At 37.2% G+C, this 22,568-nt stretch overlaps 1 protein-coding gene across 3 annotated transcripts in view; it reads left to right on the top strand.

Moving 5' to 3' along the window:
- Positions 1-22,364, top strand: part of alpha-Catr (alpha-catenin related) — a 208,344-nt gene extending 185,980 nt beyond the window's left edge. For 2 of the 3 annotated variants that reach the window (XM_090160004.1, XM_090160005.1), the window contains exons 2-15: positions 5,659-5,848; positions 5,914-6,125; positions 6,192-6,311; positions 6,859-6,948; positions 7,955-8,227; positions 10,536-10,739; positions 10,856-10,942; positions 12,341-12,592; positions 12,650-12,838; positions 14,595-14,645; positions 14,785-15,045; positions 17,834-17,956; positions 18,027-18,110; positions 21,707-22,364. In XM_090160004.1, the coding sequence (XP_090016130.1) occupies positions 5,659-5,848; positions 5,914-6,125; positions 6,192-6,311; positions 6,859-6,948; positions 7,955-8,227; positions 10,536-10,739; positions 10,856-10,942; positions 12,341-12,592; positions 12,650-12,838; positions 14,595-14,645; positions 14,785-15,045; positions 17,834-17,956; positions 18,027-18,110; positions 21,707-21,841 (2,271 nt within the window). In that variant the 3' untranslated portion in view covers positions 21,842-22,364. The remainder of the gene's footprint in view (positions 1-5,658; positions 5,849-5,913; positions 6,126-6,191; positions 6,312-6,858; positions 6,949-7,954; positions 8,228-10,535; positions 10,740-10,855; positions 10,943-12,340; positions 12,593-12,649; positions 12,839-14,594; positions 14,646-14,784; positions 15,046-17,833; positions 17,957-18,026; positions 18,111-21,706) is intronic. The other variant, XM_090160006.1, reaches the window with a different exon arrangement.
- Positions 22,365-22,568: the final 204 nt, after the last annotated feature.

Raw genomic sequence — 22,568 nt, 5'->3', positions numbered from 1 at the left:
GGTTTTGTACGTTGATTTCGAGATTTTGGAACTGATTTTGAGATTTCAGAGCACAATTTTCGTGTTGATTTCTGGTTTTGTACGTGGAGTTCGAGATTTTGGAACCGATTTTCGCACAGATTCCGGGTATTTTCAAGTAGATTTCAAGATATCGGACACCTTGCTCTTACGCAGTTTAACCCGGCCACCGAAATAAAGGCAATAAATGTCGCTTGATGACCTAAGGTGGTGCCGTGGGCCTATGGTGGTGTTTTTACACCAGACTCTTAGATTTTCAAAATCTTATCCGAACAAGACGTTCACGAGACCCTGGAAATTTGGTATCAATCGGTGCATTTGGTGTAAATGGTAATGTTTAGTTATTTTAGAAAAAACTACCGTATTCATCATGCAAATGACCCCACACTGAGCATTAAATGTATATTTAATATCTACTATTAAAACTTCTACTTTTATTATTATGGCAATTTTAATTTAACATAAAAACTTTATGAACGAATTATTCCATAGTATCAGAAGTAAATAATAAATATCATATTTATATAAGTATCCATTTATTTATCTTGCTAATGCTATTCGTTTGAATTATGTATCTTCCCAGGCTCCAAATATTTTATCAAAATTCCTCATATACATACTTTCTAAAACTATTAAATCTGGAAAATATGCATTTAATATAAGCATATGTAACATAATTACTCATAAGTATGCCTTTGTATAACATTTCCATTGAAACGCGGAACATACATTGAGCGGACCCAAAAATGCAAAAATGCTTATAATCCTTGCGCTATTGAAAAGGTTACCATGGAAATGAAATCATGTGATCGCGAGGCACGAGCTAAACTTGACATGGGCAAAGGAAGAAACGCGCGAGGAATTCTCACTAATTTCCGTTTCCCATCAGTAAAGTTGATGACGCGTATTTCGTCACGGAATTGTAAGTGACGTAATTTACGTCATATCCCGTGAACAAGGTTTCATTAACGAAAATGGTTTTATGGCATACTTATGAGTGATTATGTTACATATGATATAAGTAAATATTCGTAACGCTTACGTGAAACTTAAATGACTCTATTGCGCAAACTTTATTTCCTTGAATTCGCAGGCTCCCGCTGATTTTGCAAAGTACGCTTTGAAAGACAAATATTTGTTCGGGGGAAATTCGATAAGTTATTTTATTAGAAAAATATTGTTTATAAATTAGTAAATTTCCCTACGGAACGTAATTATATTTTACACCCTCAGGTGGAGTTTTCGCTTCCAACGGTTAACCGTTCATGTTAATCAGGTCGTAATTTTTAGCCACTGATCTGAACTCATCCGCTAGGATTCATCGAACCAGAGTCAATAAGTTATTCAGATCGCAACTTTCAGATATCTGAAGATAATCATTCAGTCAGATCTGGTTGATTTATAATGCCCCTGCCCAGCAATCTGATCTGAAATTGTATTGGATTTGTTATCCCAAGTAATCGATCTGAAATGATCTGCTATAATTAATCGAACCAGATTCAGTTAATTATTCAGGTCAAAATTTTCATATATCTGAAGATAATTAGTTAGTCAGATCTGGTTGATCTTTTATAAAGCCCACGTCCAGCAATCTGATCTGAAATTGTATTTGATTTGTTATCCTATGTAATGGATCTGAAATGATCTGCTATAATTAATCGAACCAGATTCAGTTAGTTATTCAGGTCATAATTTTCATATATCTGAAGATAATTAGTTCGTCAGATCTGGTTAATCTGTTATAAAGCCCCCGTCCAGCAATATGATCTGAAATTGTATTTGATTTTTCATCCCAAGTAATCGATCTGAACTAATCCACTATAATTCATCGAACCAGATTCAGTTCCCTGAGCAGTTATCTGATTTATTGTTTTAGTAGATTTATAGTCTTATGCTAGCAAATCAAAATAAACTTAACGGTAAATTGTGAGCCATGTTTCATATAAATGGCCTAAATGGATACTTCTCAAGTAAGAGGTACATTATTAACTTCTGGTTACAGTAGTTTTGGCGCATTGTTTTAAGTTTACCTCGACATTAAAATATTTATCTTCTACGAAATATTTGTGATTTTTAACTTTAAAATTTGTCGTATTAGGCGAATGCGTTCGTCCGTGAAAAATTCATGGTACATTTAATATTTCGTTGGAGCGCCTCTGAAAGCGCGATTTTATCCTCTAGAGTCTCTTATCGCGCACGATACCTGACTGAAAGGACGGGCCACTGGATAATCGCGATTCCGCAATTCCCGAAAGACCAATTGTATTTCGTTTGTTACTCCCCGATGTAATTGCGTCCAAAATGGGACCCGAATGACGCGACGAATCCGTAAACGGTGTCGCCCTAATTCGCTTCATTTGCATAAAACAACGCTCGGCCTCCCTCTATATTTCAATATTTCCTTTTCACGATTATTTCGAGCTTCTCATTAGCGTTTTAATATCCCAGTAATTTTGCCGACAGATTTGGTTATAGTTCGCGTTAAATGTAACGATTACGGAATATACTTGGGTATAAAACTATAAGGATGCATCGATGGTTTGAGTCTATTTGATCGATTCCCAAATGATCGAACGGGTCCCATTTGATCGAATTTCCATTTGATCGAATTTCCATTTGATCGAATTGCATTTGATCGAATGGCATTTGATCGAACGAAATTTGATCGAAAGCTACTGTAGAGTAAAACTACTAGTTTTTGGGAGTAAATCGAAAAGGCAACGGTGCATACGCGCCTACCGCGCGCGTACATCAACCTAACCTAACCTAACCTAACCTAACCTGACCTGACCCTATTTATATATATCACCGCATCGATATATCGGCCTATTTTCTAATATCGGTATCGGCCAATATCGGCTTAAGCGAAGCCGATATTGGCCGATACCAATATTATAAAAATATTTTCTGAAAAACATTTAAAAATAAGAAAATTCTCGATTAACTATTGATAATATATTCAATGTTAAGTTAAAAGGAACCAACTGTGGACTGCATTGTTAAGGATGATAAAATTAGCGAATAAGTAGATTAGTCCATTATGAAAAGGGATAATAAAGCTAAACCCTAAACAAATTTGAAGAAATTTAAAAACTTACTAATAGCTCGTACCGATAGGTCTTCGAGCAAACAAAAAGACGCGAAACTCGGACCAAATAGATCTTCGAGTGAAAAACTAAATTAAATTAAATAAAATAGCCAGAAATTCCAACGGTAGACCGGTTACGTCCTATTTGGGACTCGTCAGTACCGTGCGGGAAATCTGGCTCGCGACTATAACACCGAATAGAGAAACTAAGCCTAAATATTAAAAATTTCAAAACGAGTTGCGTAGCAACGGAGAGCCGAATAGGGGGAGAGTGGTGGAGATTAGTATATACGCAATGTTAATTTAAAAGGAACCACCTTTGGACTGCATTGTTAATATATTATTTGATTGGCCGCGCCACGTACGCCAGACTTCAGAAGCTAGATTATACTTTTTTTAGACAGGGGGTTACGAGTGTTAACCAATACAAAACAACGATATTCGATTTGTGATAGAAACTATGTATTAAGTAAAATGAAAAGAAACCAATTCGGATATGCTCTTGCAAACTTTTTTTCACGAAAAATTGGAATAAAATGGTATAACACTGCACTGAACCGTCTTTTACAATGATTTTATCATATACACTACTGTTATGATAGATAACTTTGTTAATATCGGCCGATATATAATTTTTCTCTAGAGTGTATTTCTACGAATGCCGGACCTCTCGATTACCAGTGTAAATAGTAAAATAAAATTTGAACTGGAACTGTATAAGGCAATTGCAGTAATACTCTTAACCCCTTAAGTATTTCGTGCTCTAAGCCTTGGTTGTACTTCGTGTTCACCAACATATTTTCCAAAAAAGCGTTTATTAACTCACGAACCCACCTTTTTTTACCAACAATATGTTTCACACACACACGACATTTCGTGTTATTCCGGCTTAGAAACACTTTGGGAAATTTTTGAAAGACCACCATCAAACTAACCTGGCAGTGATTACTTATGGTATTGCTAACATAGTATTACAAAAATTAAAATTTGCCATCTAGTTAGTCACTTTGTCGTTTTAAAGTTCAACATCAAAGCGAGTCATTGTAAGTGACTCTGTTAACCAAAATTATTATTTCTATGAAAACAATCATGAAACGCGTACATTCGTGTAAGTCGGAGTAATTTTTGGCGAATGGTTTTAGTCATATTAATTATACAGGGTGTTTTTATTTCATAGCCCCAGGCATTTTGCTCAAAAACTATATTACCTCGAAATGTGAAATTTTCACGATGTACACTATGGGGGAAGGTCGTTGTTATTTGTAAATTTCAGAAAAATCGTGAACTTTTTCACGGTTTTGGAATTTTTATTTCTTTAACGCTAGGTGGTAGACGAAAACTGTCTATAAGCATACTCGAAAACCTTAAATAAAATTGGTTTTGTTCAAATAGGTCAACTTGTCACTGAGATATTAAATCATCAAAAATAACAAGTTGGTAGTAGGTGGCATAAGCATTTTCACAGCTAATTTAAAAAGAAACCTATCTAAATTGTATTTTTTGTATGACTGCTAAAAATGAACGTTTTTTAAACTAATTTTTTTATTGGTAATTAATTTTGAGAGAAAAAAACACATTTCTAGATAATATTGATTTTGAGCAAAATTCCTGGGGCGATCAAATTAAAACACCCAGTATAAAAGCATCGTGAAACGCGAGTAATTTTTGGCGAATGGTTTTAATCCTTAAACGCGTTTTTCCGAATATTTTTCCCCGTTCATATAATGGTTTATAGTGAATAATTAAGGTAGACGTTCTCGGTAGTTAGCCCGAATAGACTCGTGTCGTGCCTGTGTGGCTAGGCGCCCACTGGCTTTCCGTTTCGTATCCGTCCTGCCTTCCACAAGGCATTGTCTCCGTCACGAAGCAAAGGCTTGTGAAAGGTAGGAGACGTTACTAAGAGCAGTGAGCGCCTGGCTTTAGTCGTGTTGAAAGTTATTCGCGACGTATTCATTTTCCCATGAGTAATAATCGTTAGGAGCACGCGGTACAATCGGAAGAATGGTATCCAGAGAAAGAGACTATACTCGCCACCTGCTCAGTCTCAAATTACATTCGGAAATTGCATGGTCCGCGAGGTCCATTTAACTAGCCTCTAATGGTCATTTCCACTTCGCCGCGCATTTAAGTGGCTCTTTGCGACGTTTCTTCGAACTGCATTTCAATTAGAATTCCGAGATTAAAACTTACCAGTGTTCGAGCTATTAATAGGCGTTTCTATAAAGTAACATTGGCATTTTAGTTTTGAAATTGCTGCTGTGTCACGGGTGACGTATCGATGACGTTTTTCTACGACAAGCCCTGGACATAAGATTCGACGAGGCACCTTGTTTTTAAGCATAAATCGATAAATTCAATAAATCCAAAAATCTGCTTTAAATAAAAATATTGATTGCATTTTTATGAAGAAAAATGGAAGAAGTTCTTCTTGGAAGTTTATATAATTCTTTTTAATTATTCATTTATAATAATTTATTAAAATGATACATTTTCGTTATTTAATAGGAAAATTAATGGAATTTTAATGAATTCTTTATTTGGTCTCTTTGCAGATTACAACCCTGGTGAATGCCAAAGACAAATCCATGAAATCAGAGAAAACAGCACGGGCAGTGGTTCGGGTGGGTCAAGGGGTCAACCTGGCGGTCGAACGGTTCGTCTCGGTGGGCGAAGCCATCGCCGATGACAACCCGGAAATTAAAGTCGACATGTACGAGGCTTGCAAAGATGCTAGAGCGGCTGGTCAGTACCTTTCTTGACCGTAGATTGAAAACTACTTTAAATACACGCGGTTGTTTCCTTCGCAGGTGCCCTGATAGAGCAGCTATGTTTCTCCCAACACCACATGGGAATCGAAAGCGAAGAGTTAATAGCCAGTGGTCAGATGAACCGGCCACAGGCCAGCGCCGACAAGAGCCAGATGGTCCGCGCTGCTAAAGGACTGCTTTCCTCAGTTACCAAGGTCCTACTTTTGGCCGACACCGTAGTTGTTAAACAATTACTTAGCGCGAAAGATAGAGTAAGTTGACTCCGTGATTAGCGTTTAATTTAATTTCATTCAACTTTCATTTTCAATTCCGTACAGGTGGCAATTAGTTTAAATCGCTTAGAAAACGTTGCTAATTTCACGGAGTTTGTGAAGGCGTTTAGTCAGTTTGGAACCGAGATGGTCGAATTAGCTCATTTATCCGGTGATAGACAAAATGTAAGCGTTTCAGATTTTTATTTTCCGTATTTTTCCGAAAATAATAAAAAAGGTTTCATTCCATAGTTAGTCTAATATATTGTTTGCAAATTTAAATAAAGGGGCATTTTTAGAATCTAAAAGTAAAACTAAACCTCTAGACTTGTTTAAACTGGTTAAGAATGTAACACTTTAGGCCTTTTCACACGAGCCAACTTTTTGACCCAACTAGATGAGTCAACGAGTTGAGTCAACGAGTTGGTTCGTGTGAATAAAAGTTCGATGAGTTGATCCACCAAAAAAGTACGCGAGTAAAAAATGGATCACTGATCCATTTTTGCTGACTCAGCATTTTGATTTGAAAAGTTGGCTCGTGTGAAAAGGCCTTAACAATGTTTTGTAGTATGTGTACTGATATTAGACATTTTTTATCGATAAAAAGTTAAAACCCTTAAAAAGTAATTATGTTTCAATTTGTATTTTTCGGGAAATTTTTCCACATTTTATTTTTCCGGAAAATTAACAACACTAGTGTTTTTGTTTTAAACTATCGTGTTTCTGTTTCTAGGATTTAAAAGACGAAAGGCGAAGAGCTCAAATCGCGGCAGCCAGGCAAATTTTAGAAAGGTCTACCATGATGTTGTTAACTTCTTCCAAGGTATCGTTTCCCGCAGTTTTTGCTTTAGACCAACAAATAAGGAACGGTACACTCAATAAAAAGCGATGTTAGCTTCGGAAACTTGTGTACTCCAACAAAACTACTTGATAAAGGTTCCAGATCTCAGAGCTGATAATCTGGCACTAGAGTAGATTCATTCAAAACCTCTCACCATTCATTAAGGAACGGCGTAGGCGTAGAGTTTCTTAAATTATTGGAGGTGCTCGACCTGAAGGAGCCGGTTGATCACAACATGGGGGGAGGGAGCCCCAAAGACCTGCCTGTAAGCAGAAACAACTTCTAGAACCCCACTTGAAATTTTAAGCTAAAATAATAATCTACCACTTAAAACCTGTATCGCAATGGAATCCTATTATTTTCCTCGAAAATGTAGTTGTCTCCATTAATATTGAGCTTTTTAGGGATTGCAATATAATATAATCAATGTACTTTGTCACTTAATGTCAATTCGTTGAATTATTTCACAAAACTTCTGCATGAGCTCGAGACAGAATATAAAATTATCGGGGGGGGGGGGCTAAGCCCGGCCTCTACAATAATTGGGAGGGCTTGAGCTTAACGGGCCTATATAACTCTACGCCTATGAGGAACGGTGCTAGCTTCAAGCGACGCCAGCGCCGTGGTGGTGACATTTAGAAACTTAATTTGTCTACTCGAACAAAACTAATTGGTAAATGTTCAAGGTCTCAGAGCTGATAATCTGACACAAGAGTAAATTCATATAAAACTTCGGTCACCACTCAATAATGAGTAACATTAGTTTCGAGCGACCTCAGCGTTCGGAACCTGCCTACTCAAACAAAATTACATGATACATTTTCAAGATCTCAGAGCTGATCACCTAACGCAAGAATAGATATTTTTCAAAGCTCCGTCACCAGATGGCGCCATTTGGAAACGCGGGTTTAACGTTGAGTGTGCCGTCCCTTATTTGTTGGTCTAAGTTTGAACAGACATTGTTAATCTGTACGAGTCGTGTCCTTAGGCTTGTCTCCGTCACCCGGAATGCGAAACGGCGAGAGAGAACAGGGACACGATATTTCTTCAAATGCGGCGAGCCATGGACTTAGTTCACTACGTAGTCAAAGACGGCGTCATTCCGGAACTAGCCGCCGCAGCCAATAGCGAACTAAGAAGGAGTAACAACCCCCTGGGCGTGGGCTCTTGCAGGCAAGGCCGATCCAACTCGACTGCCGCCTGGAGGTTGGAGGAACTGGACCAATGCCTGACAGTGCACAATGCTCTCAAGAAATTCGAAGTGGGCTTATTTTCAATTACCGGGTCGTTCGCCAATTACGTCACTTTGGACCTATTTTCTAATATCGGTATTGGCCAATATCGGCTTAAGCGAAGCCGATATTGGCCGATACCAATATTATAAAAATATTTTCTGAAAAACATTTAAAAATAATAAAATTCTCGATTTATTCAATGTTAAGTTAAAAGGAACCACCTATGGACTGCATTGTAAAGGATGATAAAATTGGCGAATAAGTAGATAAGTCCATAATGAAAAGTGATAATAAACCTAAACCCTACACAAATTTTAAGAGATTGAAAAACTTACTAATAGCTCGTACCGATAGGTCTTCGAGCGAACAAAAACGCGAAACTCGGACCAAATAGATCTTCGAGTGAATAATTAAATTAAATAAAATATTTTTTTTTATTTTATCCCCCTATTCGGCTTTCCGTTGCTACGCAACTCGTTTTGAAATTTTTAATATTTAGGCTTAGTTTCTCTATTCGGTGTTATATACGCGAGCCAGATTTCCCGCACGGTACTGACGAGTGCCAAATAGGACGAAACCGGTCAACCGTTGGAATTTCTGGCTATTTTATTTAATTTAATTTAGTTTTTCACTCGAAGATCTATTTGATCCTAGTTTCGCGTCTTTTTGTTCGCTCGAAGACCTATCTGTACGAGCTATTAGTAAGTTTTTTAATCTCTTCAAATTTGTTTATTGTTTAGCTTTATTATCCCTTTTCATTATGGACTTGTCTACTTATTCCCATAGTTTCTTCCCCTCCTAACAAAGAGTAACACCCCCTTAAATTACCTAGAAAATACAATTATATTCAAAGCTAAACCTTTTTTCTTGTTTTACGTATTATAAATAACAGGAATCCGTACTATACTTAGAATGCTTATCCTGCCGTATCGCGTATGGTAAGATCACTCTGACGGCTTTGGCCCCGCCTATTAGATGAACAATCCCCTCTGCGCGCGCTCCCTTCTCACGTTGTAGTTTGTTAAGTAAACGTCAGAAAAAACGTCAGCCACATCGAGACGGAAATCTGCCGTGATAAACATTCTAAGTAGAGGTATGGATTCCTCATACCGTTTAAATGAGAAAAATGTGTATTAATAATTGGAGAATTAAACTTTTGAACCTGAATCATAAACAAAACATCATTCTTCAGATTAATTCGTCCTGCACCCCTACCTAGAAAATCGTGAAACCTTTTCACCCAAATACTCTTAATCCCACTGCTGTGTGCGAAGTGGGGATTGGTGTCCACCCATTGCTGCACCTTCTGCTGGGTTTAGTGGTGTAACACTTTTAATTATTATGGTATAGTAATGGTGATTTTAAATTATGGGTAAGTTGTCTAGGGTTAATTAATTAGAATAATTGAGATTAGGATTAAGTGTTACATTAAATAAATAAAATATGGAGTTAAATGATTACTATAATAAAATAATGAATAAACATAAGAACAAGAAATATATTTACACGAACACAAAGAAAGTATATTTACAGAATCATGTTCGTCTCGCGGAAGCTTGTCCGAGAGGGCCAAAGTCACGGCGCGCACACACATTTAAAAACCGCATCGCGTCTTCTTAGTCGCGATCTCAATTCTGTCTTTCCCTCGCTCGGGTCCGAGGTTTAACCCCTACGATGGGTATTGCGAAATCGGTGGCAACCTCCTTCCCGGAGCGAGGAAAGTTTTTGGCGACACCATACGCCCGAGGTATCATTATAAGTTCAGGGAGAGTAAAATACGTTACAGTGGCTTGCGTCTAAGGTGCGACCATCAGTAGTAGGGTACTACTACCCATGCTGGATTTGTCACCTGTCCGGGCTTGTGGACGCTGGCGTAAGGCACTATGATGATAGGTACACCGGGCTATAAATTCTAACACACACTGAGCGCGTGCATTAAAACATTATATTAACAAGATAAAGATAATTTAACAATCTCGGATTAATTAACGCGCAGGGATATTCCGGTTCAGCAAAAACGCTAAAACGTTTTATAATTACTCAAATAATCTAGATTTGGGTCCCGTAGTTTATTTGTCCAAGATTTAAATTACTTAATAATAATAATCAGCTAGGCTAATGCCCAAGAACAACTTTAGGCCCAAGTTAGCTAGCGATTTACTTAAAATAATTGGTAATTTAGTTTCCTTAATAAAATTATGATATGTGAAGTAACATATTTCAGTGACTTATCTCCCTGTAACATTTAGTTACCATTCACCTTTAGCGCGTTACGTAATTCGCGAACGCCCCTAAGTGGACTCCACCATCCGAAGTTAACTCTTTCCGTTTTAGGATTTGGTAGAGATGACCCGCATGACATTGGTGGGTCCGGGAGACCGCGACCGCCTGACTGGTGCCTTAAACACTGTGGTAGAGAGGACTCAGGACTTCACCGACTCCGCGTACACGAGCCACGAGCACAGGGAGAACATTTTGCTGCTGTGCGACCGGGCTCGCCTAGAATTGAACCAGTTGCTCAGGATAGGCATCGGCCTGGTGAGTTCTTTCCACCTCCGAGCTGGCCGCTCAGCGCGGACGCTACTGTCTTAGCAGGAACTGGCCTTTTTTTCCTTTAATTTGCTTTCCCCTTTTGGGACCTCAATTATTTGCAGGATCAGGCTGGCTCCCTTTCGCCCAACGAAGATTTGGAGTCCGCCATTCTACAAACACTTCGAGCCAGCAAAGATTTAAAACAACAGGTAACCCACTATCCGCCATTAGTTATACCCAAAATGCATCCGTGTTAATTGAGAATATATGGCAGTTTATATAGCTTCCGTTTTTCACGATTCCCGGAAGTTATTCTTCACCCACACTGAGATAAAGCCTGCTGTAATAATAATAATAAGCTCAGTTGGTTCCCAAGGAACCACCTTAGGTGGCCGGACAGTACCGCAAGGCCTTCGTACCACGCGAGCCAACAGCTGCGTACACCTACTATAAACGTTAACCTCAGTAGCGTAGACAAGGTGAGGTTTTCCGTGTCCAAACCTCCCCCCTCTCTTGGGTGTAACTTTGGTTGTACTAAAAGGTCACCCCTTCTCGAGCCATCTCAGGTATTTTACATAGTTTGAACCCCTCCCTTGAAGGATTTTTGGCTACGCCACTGCTTAACCTCAACAAGTTTTTATGGAAAGAACTCGAGGGAGAGCCCCTGAAACCAGTGTGGAGATAACTTTCAAACTCAACGCGGAAGGAGTGTCTCCCCAGGGGCAGGGGCGTGGTTTATAACGAGGGCAACCGGGTGCTGCCGACATATTCTCTGTTCAGCTGAATGCATCTTTGGTTACAGCTTTAGAGCCTCTTGCAAAAGTATGTTTGTCTAGGATTGGCCAATATAACTTCTATGGTCGAATCCTCACCAAACATACTTCTGCAACAGGCCCTTAGTATGTAATATATTCCTAATGTATTCGCTTGAAACATGTACCTTCGCAAGCCTTCGTTGATATTTACAAAACGCGAATAATAGTCAGTACACGATGTAATACATCAAGTAATTTCTAAAACTATTCCATAGGAAAAATATAATTTATAAATTAGTACATTTCCTTACATTTTACACCCTTTACTGGAGTAATACAAGCGGTACATTTGAACCATGATTCATTGTGCACATCCTCGATTTGAATAGTAAATGGAAACATATTTATAAATTAAAAAATTTCCTTACATTTTACACCCTTTGGGGCAGGAATACAAGCGGTACATTTTGAACCATGATTCATTGTGCACATCCTCGATTTGAATAGTGAATGGAAACATATTTATAAATTAGTATATTTCCTTACATTTTACACCTTTGGTGGAGTAATACAAGCGGTACATTTTGAACCATGATTCATTGTGCACATCCTCGATTTGAATATTGAATGGAAACATATTTATAAATTAGTATATTTCCTTACATTTTACACCCTTTACTGGAGTAATACAAGCGGTACATTTTGAACCATGATTCATTGTGCACATCCTCGATTTGAATAGTTAATGGAACCAGCGAAGAAACATGTTTCAAACGGATATCTCAAGTGAAAGAAACCTACGAATAACTTCTGGCGCCTCGTCGTTTAAAAGGCTCGTATTTTGTTGGTTAGTTGCAAGACACGGCCTTAGTTCAGGCGGATGACTTGGCCAGGGCACTAGACGAAGTAGACGTCCTTAGTAGATTAAGAAACGCGGCCTTAGCCGGAGATCAGGGGAGGATGCAGGAGTACACCGAGAGGTTTTTGGAGGTGGCGGATCACGTACAAGAAGTTTGCAAGCTTCTTCACCACGTAGCTAGCTCAGAATCATTACAAGTCTCATCAAAAAACACTGAATATTGTCTCAAAGTCTACGGGAGTCAGGTAAACGAAATCTACTTGTTTGACAACCGACCCAGTTAATCGATTATTCTTTATTAGGTTTTAAGCGCGTGCCAGACGTTATGTCTGCATTCAACGAGTAAAATTGCGAAAGAAAACTTGGATGTCTTTCTCGAAGTGTGGCAGTCTTTGGTCTCTGATGTTCTTTCTTTGTCCGGAGAAGTAGCTGAGCTTTGTAGAGGGAGGATTCCTGAAAAACCTGTCTATATGTCTTTACCGAGACCCGGGGTAGGTCCTTTCATTCGTTTTTCCGCGATGGCTCGTATTCATTCTGCTCTCTAACGGTGGTGGTGGTTCTTAATCACTCACTGCGACTCTGTCCTGTCTAATTGACGAAGCTTTTTTACCGAAAGCGAGAAGTCGCCTTATGGGCCCATCTCGGGAACTCGTTCGTCTCAAGCGTAGTCAATTTTTAAAGCAACTGTCGGCTCTATCATTGCCACCTGTATTATGAAAAGGCCTCAGTTATTAGAGATGGTCATGAATCAATCAGGGTTGGCAAAAAACCGGCTTTTTTAATAATTTAAAAATTCAGTATGGATAAAACTGGTTGTAACCGGTGGATTAATCCGGTTAAAACTATGAATAAAAAATGCTCAAATTGCTTATATCTAGCCCTCATTGCTAAAATTGCCCGATTTCATAATTACGTTTTTGCGAGTGACAGTACCTTTACTTTGTGAGGTATAGCACACTTATTTACCCGCTTTTATACCCTAACATGGCGGCGTATTTTCACGCGCAAAATGAATTTGAAGATCCCTAATTTCTTATATCTAGCTCTCATTACTTGTGACAAAAAGTGAAGGTTTCAATATTTCTAATTCATTTCTCAATTTATTTTTTATAAATAAAAGTGGTTTTAACCATGGATTTTATTCGGTGGATAAAACTGGCTTCAACTATTGTGGTTTTCTCCAGTCTGGTTGGCTCTTGCCAATCCGATTCTTCGAAAAAAAGCGACTTAAGTGGAGAACGGGGTGCCATCTATTTTTGGCAAAGGAAGCTAAAATTCAAAATAGTCAAATGAAAGCCACAGTACTGTAGAGTATTATATTTAGATAACTTTTACTCTATTTAGTGGGCTTTAACCAAAATTATATATAACATGATAAAATTTGGTTTAAAATTGCTGTAATTTATGTAATTGGCCTATTTACAAACAATCCAATCAACGCGAAGGGTACCTATAAGTACCCGCCTTTTGGGTCAAAATGTAGCTTAACTATCTTGTTTTGATTACGACGTTTAAAAAAAGAGTTACTTCACGTCGAGCCGACACTTGCTTTAATCACTCACTGCGACTCTGTCCTGTCTATTTGACGAAGCGTTTTTACCGAAAACGACACCTGGGACGGGTTTTTTTTTATTGAGAGGTCGTCTTATGGGTCCATCTCAGGAACTCGTTTGTCTCAAGCGTAGTCTACTTCTAAAAGGGAAATTACACTGGGTCTCTACGCGCCATCTAATGGTAATAGTTAGTGGCACCACCCTCCTACGTATTGTAACCCGGCCACCTGAATAAATGGCTTTAAAAGTCGTTTGCCGACTTAGGCCTAAGGCGGTGCCAAGGGTATTAGCCTAGCTGATTATTATTGCTAGTTAATCTGATTTTTAGAGCATTAATGGTGGTAGACTGAACACAGCCGCCATCTATTAAATATTTTAAATTATTACATAAATATGTTTAAATAGTAGGATACAATTATAAATAATTAAGAACACAAAATAATGACATTGCTACTATAAATTAATTTATTTCGTATAATTTCTTATATCTATTTCGGGGTACCCGTATAGATGGCGTGAAAGAGCACAGTAAAATTTATTTCCGGACCCGAATCTGACGAACGGGTCTCAAAAAAGAACAAATCGCGCGCTGACCTCTCTATAAAAAAACCCTGACTAGGAATTGCCCTACATTAGCTTTCGCTTGACGCTTTACTTATCGCTTCCTGGTCTTTGTTCTTTTGTAAATAAACAGCGTCACGGCACAACGCAAAAGCCTATGAAGCCTGTTAAACTAGATGTGGAGGTGAGTTCAGAATGCTAGATTTTGCCGTTTTAATAAATCAAAAAAAATACTAAACATTTTCGACTTTTGTGCCTGTGTCGAATAAAAAGTACGCGTTCGAGTCGAAGATTGATGATTGTTTCTTTGGTTTCCGGCGTAGGAACAAGCCAAAATAGCGAAATTAGGCCTAGAAATGAAGTTATTGACTTCCGAAATGGACGCGGAAACGGAAAAGTGGCCGGAGTCGGAGAACGACATCGTCCGGAAGGCCAAAGCGATGTCCCAGATGGCTTTCTCCATGTACCAGTTTACCAGGGGTGAAGGGGAACTCAAGACTACCCAGGACCTCTTCACCCAGGCGGAATTCTTTGCCGAAGATGCGAATAAACTATACAAATTAGTTAGGCAATTCTCCTATCAGGTATTTACACGGTTCTACTTCAATTTATTAAAAAAATAATGGGATAATTCAAGAATTGTTTAAAAGGAAACCAGCTTAAACCTCTCCTTTTGGGAAATTTTGAATTAGCTCGCGAAATTTTCGACATCATATATCGCTTCCAATTAGTGTTTTTAAATTTCTGGAAAAATAAAATGCGGAAAAATTTCAGGAAAATTTTCCGCAAATCAGAAAAATAAAATATTTCAACATAAATTACTTTTTAAGGGTTTTTAATGTTCTTAACTTTTTATCGATATAAAATGTCTAGTAAAAGTAAACATACTACAAAACATTAATAGTGTTACATTGTTAATCAGTTTAAACTAGTCTAGAGGTTTAGTTTTACTTTCAGATTCGAAACAATTAAGTGAAAGTTCAGCTTTATTTAAATTTTCAAGTAATATATTAGACTAATCATGGAATGAATTTTTTTTAATTTTTTTCGGAAAATGTTCCGGAAAAAAGGGTTCGCTCATTTTCCGGAAAATTTTCCGACTTACAACACTACTTCCAATTGATTGTCAGATTACAATCTCGTTATCTGAACCCAGTTATTAATTACGATAGAACAGATATCGGATTAAGCGTATTTACACTCGGATATTATCAGATCAGTGATATTGGTCAAAATGCAAACCAGATAGTTTAAACCCGAAACTAATGGAAACATAATGTGAGCAGATCGATGGGCTAACCACTTTATACAAATATTTACACCGATTACAGACACACTAAACTGAATAAGCCTTTGGTTATGCTAAATATGTAATCAATTAAGCTCTACCGATTACGGTTAGTCCTTTGGTAATGCTAAATGTGTAATCAATTAAGCTACACCGATTACGGTGAGTGATTTCAGATGCCTCACAGCTATCGATTTTACATATTAATCGATTAAATTTATTTTAGAAATTTCCATTCTGTTCATTTTAGTTTTGTTTTATAAGTCAGATAACTGTTCAGTTAACTGAATTTGACCAGAATAATTAAAATGGATAAGTTCAGATCGGTTACTCGGGTTAAATAATCAGATACAATTTGACATAAAATGTATCAAAATATTGACGTGATATGACTAACTGATTACCTTCATGTATCTGAAAATTCCGTTGAAAAAAGATTGAACTATCTATTATAAAGTTTCTGTACCTTTGCACTTTTTTCTTTAAGGGGAACCCTGTTAATGTTTAGTCACTAACCCCGCAAAATAAGCAAATTAAAAAAATAACAGTTGTCGATACCGTAATTAATAATATGAACACAATTTATTTATCGATAACAGCGCCCCTTTTAAGTAATTTTTATAAAATCATTTCCGGTTCTAAAATCTAAATGTGCTCGGAACATATTTTAAATTATTACATATTTAACAAAATAAAATAAACCCCATCCACTTATCAAACGCGATTATCATTTAAAAAAAGGATTTCAAATTTGACAAAATGTATGTAAGTTTAAAATTTATTAAAACAATAATAAATTAATAAAAGAAATTGCTCTGAACAAATTCGAGAATATATATAGTGTGATCTCCAAACGCGGTAAAACGGTTCCTAAAATTACATAGAACGTGATATTCACTGACAAGGAGACATCCCGAAGTGTAACCCACCGATTTTGTTCAAACTCGGGGGATTGGTAGACGTTCATTAATCATGAAAAATCATAAAGGGAATTTATTGAATGGGCAACCGTTTTGCCATGGCAACGAAAAATGTTTTTGACAACACAAAATATTAAATTTTCCCATGAAAATAACATGGGATTTTGACCTCAAATTGATCAAAAGTTGATCAATTGTGATGTTTTTATTGTCAATTTTTATTTTTTTTCTTTTTTCGGCATTTTCGAAAATTTGAAATTTGTTTAAATTTTTCACAGGGGGAGGGGGGGGGCTCTAGGAATCGGTCAGAATCCCATGTATTTTTTGTTGTCAAAAACATTTTTCGTTGCCATGGCAAAACGATTGCCCATTGAATAAATTCCCTTTAGGATTTTTCATCATACATGAACGTCTACCAATCCCCCGAGTTTGAACAAATCGGTCGGTTACACTTCGGGATGTCTCCTTGTGAGTTTTTGGTTTATAGCGAAATGCCAAGAAATGTAAATTTTGACTTTCTTCAGTTTTGAACAATGTTGCCAGGTTATGGAAATCAAATTATATTTTCAAGGCCAGAAAATGATCGATTTCAGAAAACAACTGACCGTATATTCGCATTTTGTCTGAATATTGATGTTTAACTTAATCAAAGCTCAAATCAAATTAAAACTCTTAAATTAATTATATTAAAAGTTATAGTTTTAACCGCTAAATTGTAAAACGACGTACGCTTACAATGTTAGTGTTAATTATCGTATGTCCCAAAAATATCGTCGTGTAAGATAGCTATAGTACATGTACGTCTGGCAACGCTGCTTCTGAGCGACTTTCTTAACCTTCGATAATTTATTTTTCGCGTCTTCCGCTGAGTGGCTCTGCTGGTAGGGTACCCTTTTTAGGATATTCGTATTAAAAAAAATGGCACTGATTTTTACATCGATTCAAACTGACACCTAAACGGAAATAAGTCTTTTGCATAGTTTAAACGTACTTGTTAGTTATTTGAAAGTAATTTAGAGTCTTGTTCAACTTCTAAAACGCAAATTATCCGATGTTACAAAAAGCTTGGCGCATTCCTTTTATTAATAATTCTGAATAATTTTTGCCATTATTTGATTAAGTTTGTTATTTGTTATAATTTCTAAATAATTATATAACTCGAAGGTCCCAGGTGGGCAGCAGAAGAAAGAGCTTTTAGAATACTTGGACAAAGTTCCAACTTTCGTCCAGCAGTTACAGTTTACAGTTAAAAATCCGACGGTTGGTAAAGCTGCTACTTTTACTAAAGTAATCATCTTTTTGATCGCTAATTAATAATCTATCTTAAAAGTTATTAAAGGTATCTTTTACTTGACAGGTGGATAATGTGATTCAAGAAACAAAAAATTTAATGAACGTGATATCTAAAGTAGTGACCACGTGTTTAGTTTGCGCAACGAAGGTGAGTCTGCGCATTTTGATTACCTTAAGCTTAGCGTTTCTACTTGAAGTAAAGCATTTATCGCCTTTCCTTTTGCTTGTGGTTATGGTACCATTCGTTGTGATGCGTTGAAAGTGCCCTTAAAGGGGCTGGAAAGTGGGGTTTTGAAAAACGTCATCCGTGACGTCATTAACGAAATTTGGCGCGTAGAACTACTTTTTCTCAAGTTCGCGAAGATGTAAACAGGCACCGCTGTGTTGGGATTTTTGTATGACGAAATCCAGCGTGGTCTTGGTTAGTGTTAGCTGAGCTCGTAGGAAATTTTAAAATTTCGTTAATCTTTAATGAGATTTAGTTTAGTGAACAACAAATGTTTAACGAAAAATTCATTTGAGTGATAAGGTCTTTTGGTAGTAGTGTGTTCGTAATTTTTATAATTATTATTTGCGAGTTTCATCGAATTTTGTAAAAAAAACGCTAAATGAATCGAAGCCATTTTCCAAGCCATTTATCTAATTCAACAAAAAGAGATATTTTCGTATCATCACGTTTCCGTTTTTTATTTGAATTAAACTCGTTCATTATAATTAAATTAATATTAAAATACTAGAACCAAAACCACGTTCACGAAAGCCCGAATATCTTATTTCTCACTAGTCTCTCTCGGGTCGCTTCTCACTATTTTCAAAACATCTCCGTCAGAGCCAAATTCCTCAAGCGGGGAAAAAAGAAAAAAAAAACAGGGTCCGAATTTTTTTAGGAGATACCACGTCATTAGACGATTTCAAAACCTCACTTTCCAGCCCCTTTAATGTACTTGGATTGCTGCCATAGCTGTCATTGGTGGTGCTTTGGGGGTTATACACTCGCAACTTGTACATTGCTAGTCCAACAACTCTACATTATCTGTTTGTAATTGTAGTAGCTATGGTGTATTTTGGTTTTTACTTTCTCTTCAGTCGGTTACTTGATCACATCCTATGGTTTTGTTGCACATATGATTTTGGTTTGCATTTCCAGCCTCCATAGACCAGAACGATGTACCATCTGTGGAAATTCAATAGACGCTTTAATAAAACCACCCATTAAGCAATTCGCTATGATATATTAATACATAGAGCATGGACGTGCAAGCTACTCTCTATAGGGTCCGTGTAAAGGCTTGTTTTCAAAGGATAAAAAACGCCGCGATGGTGGAAGCATCGACGCGAAAATATTGTGTTAGGCCTAAACGAAATTATTTGCATCGAAGCGAAAAAATTATGTTAGACTTAATCCAAGGCAAAAGTGACATAATAACCAAACGTGTGACAATCCCTGTACTTCCGAATGCTAAAGGTTTAATGAATGCTCGACTCGAGATCGACCACATAAAAGACTATTTATTGCCGCCTTTCTGGATCTTTTTTAGTCTATGGTATTATATCGTAGGTAGATGGCGATAGCATCTCCACAGAACGACGAAAAATCAAAAAGTACACTAACTTTGACCAGTCCTACTTAGTTCCTCCGTTCCTCACTGCGAGGCGTTATTTGTTGGGTTTAACTTCCTTCCCTCCTCAAGGCATACTTCCCCTTCTCCCCTCCCGGCTTGTATTTCGCTCGTAACATTCATTCAGAAATAGGTCCGATTGACACACTTTTGGTAATTATGTCATTTTTGCCAAAGATAATATAGAACTCCGTACCCTAGATCTGTTCAAATTCAAACAGCTTTCCGATTGATGGTTTTGTAACGAAGCGAATACCCACTTCCGGGACGTCACCTCCGAAAAATCGGCCTCCATTAGTTGCTGTAGGGCACTATCTATAGTTGGGAGTTCTGGCAGGAAGTGGGTAAACGCTATTTATTACACGCTAGACAGTGATTTCGAATCTAGGGTACGAGGTCTATATTCTTTTTGTTCTAACCAAGATTATTTGCTTCGACGCGATGAAATTATGTTAGACACAACCGAGTTTGTTTTGCCTCGATGCTCGCCATCGCGCCATTTTTGTATTTTGGAAAATGAAAAGCAGCACCGCATTTATAGGTGGTTCGTTTTCTCTTGTTCTGGAACAAAAGTAGTAGACCTTTTAATTGAAATTCCTCCTGCTTATTCATAATTTATCTACTACATGGTTACCATGGTACCTGGAATACCTGGAATTCCTGGAAACGTCAGGGAGTTTGAATATGGGTATAAAAATCTGGGAAATATCAGGGAATTTTAAAAATTAGTCTAAAAATCAGGGAAAAGTCAGGGAATTTTAAAAATTAGTCTAAAAATCAGGGAAAAGTCAGGGAATTTTAAAAATTAGTCGTAAAATCAGGGAAATGTCAGTGAATTTTAAAAATTAGTCTAAAAATCAGGGAATATTAAAAATTAGTCTAAAAATCAGGGAATTTTAAAAATTAGTCTAAAAATCAGGGAATTTTAAAAATTAGTCTAAAAATCGGGGAAATGTCAGGGAATTTAATTTTGGTGGCAAATAGGAACTTTTAATAAAATATTGGTTAAAAAATACAAAGTCTTGACACAAAATAAGTCAGGGGAAATCCCCGGAGATGGTCAGGGAAAACCTGGAAAAGTCAGGGAATTTGATTATGAAAAAACTGTGGCAACCCTGTACTAAAATAGCCACCAGGCAGCCATGTTGGGAAAATATTTTTACTCCGACTCGAACTATTCGCGACCACAGAATCGGTGTAAAATAACATTAAAGGGCTACTCTTCTGACCCTACCACCGAAATTCGGGAACAAGCGAAAAGGAAGCACCTTAATAAGCGAATGTAGAACCTAGTTTGACCTGAATAGCAAGCTGAATCTGGTAATCGAGCCACCGGAAATAGGTCCTTAAGAGAGGGTCTTTTATTAAAGCGCCTATTGCTTCTTAATGGTCAATTTGGGCTTGTTTGTTCCTTTTCACGGATTGGTTTCTGAATATGTCATTTATAGGTTTTTGTTTCGTGACATTTTGCTTTAATCGTTCAGTGTCGTTCGGCTTGATTCCCATTTCTTCCGATTGTTACGCAAAATACAATGATCTTGGATGCTTTCCAGCGTTGCCAGGTCCCAAAACTGAAATTATAGTATCGAAGCCCAAAAATTATCGAATTTTCTAGAAAATTATAGCACACAAGTACGGCCAACTTTGATTACTCGCTATAGCATGGTAGCACTTTATCATAGTTGGCCGTTACTAACATGTTTCGTTTTCGTTAGGCTACAACACGCTTGATTAGTCAAGTTGGCTGTATTTTCGAGTACAAACCAAACACTCCTAGGAGTATAATATTTCAATTCTTAGCCTACTAGGAGTAACATAAACGCCGTTCTTATGTTAACAAAAAGGAACTTTCTAATATTTCTTAAGTTATAGCACAAATATCGGAAAAATAGTAAAACTATAGTACAATTATCGCCAAAAGCGTACTATATAGTACGCGATTGAAATTATAGTACGGAAAATTTCGAAAGGTAAAATTATCGAAATGTACTATAATTATAGTACGGTTGGCAACGCTGATACTTTCTTTCGCGCCATTTTGGAGGCCCGCTCGCGTATATTGATCCTAAACGCGGGAGAGAGTTTGTCGATAACCGGTATCTGGTTTGTTTGCGATTGTTTTCAGTTCAATCTGGACTTCGGAGCCGGGGGTCGCCGCAACCCCGTTTCTCCTTATAGAAATGACTCGGACGACCAAGGAGGGGATTCCGGGATGCCCCTGAAAGGCGGAGGCACCAGCGCCTCAGACCCGAGCATTTGACAGTACGGAATTGGTCCCAGGAGGGCCAAGAGCGAACCACGCAGAACACGCGTGTCTTTTTTACTCTTTTAGGGTCAAAATCCAGGCGAGACTAAGGATAGGAAGATTTAGCGGATAATCGAGATTACCGCGAAAGTCTTTCCTAATATTGTAATTAGCAAGACAAATATTTTGAGGTGGGGTGATGAAGAAATTGGCCTATTATTCGATTCAAATCGTGATACTGGTTGTTTCGGTTCAAAATGGACATTTTTTTTTCATTTCAAATATTTATTAATAAATATTTAATACTAAATAAATTACAAATCAAAATTACTTATTTTTCAATTTTCTTTCATTTCTCGATATTACAATGAATTGTAGAATTAAATTTTTTACTCATAATTTACACGCGTTAATTAGGAATTTGGAATTAGCGGCGGGAAAATATTTGTTTGGCTTTAATTCTGTCCATTTTGTATCTAAAAGCCGCTACAAAACATATCAAATTAGATTTAAAATAAAAGTGCCCTAGTTTGAATTATACACTATGAAATACTAAATGCAATACTTATTTATTTGCCTGTTTAGAAATTTACTATGCACTGATTTCCAGCTGTTAGTCAGCAATATTACGATAACGTTAGCATTTGTTATAATGTGCCAAATATGTATATACCAACGTATTTAACTAAAATTCAACGTTATTTTGAGTATCATTTCAGAGTGCCTTCAGGTATACAAATTA

Source organism: Leiobunum rupestre, chromosome 10, assembly GCF_980474605.1.
Source record: "Leiobunum rupestre chromosome 10, qqLeiRupe1.1.hap1, whole genome shotgun sequence".
Lineage (NCBI taxonomy): Eukaryota > Metazoa > Arthropoda > Arachnida > Opiliones > Sclerosomatidae > Leiobunum > Leiobunum rupestre.
The sequence above is the reverse complement of the archived record's forward strand: the minus strand, read 5'-3'. Positions and strand labels throughout refer to the sequence as shown.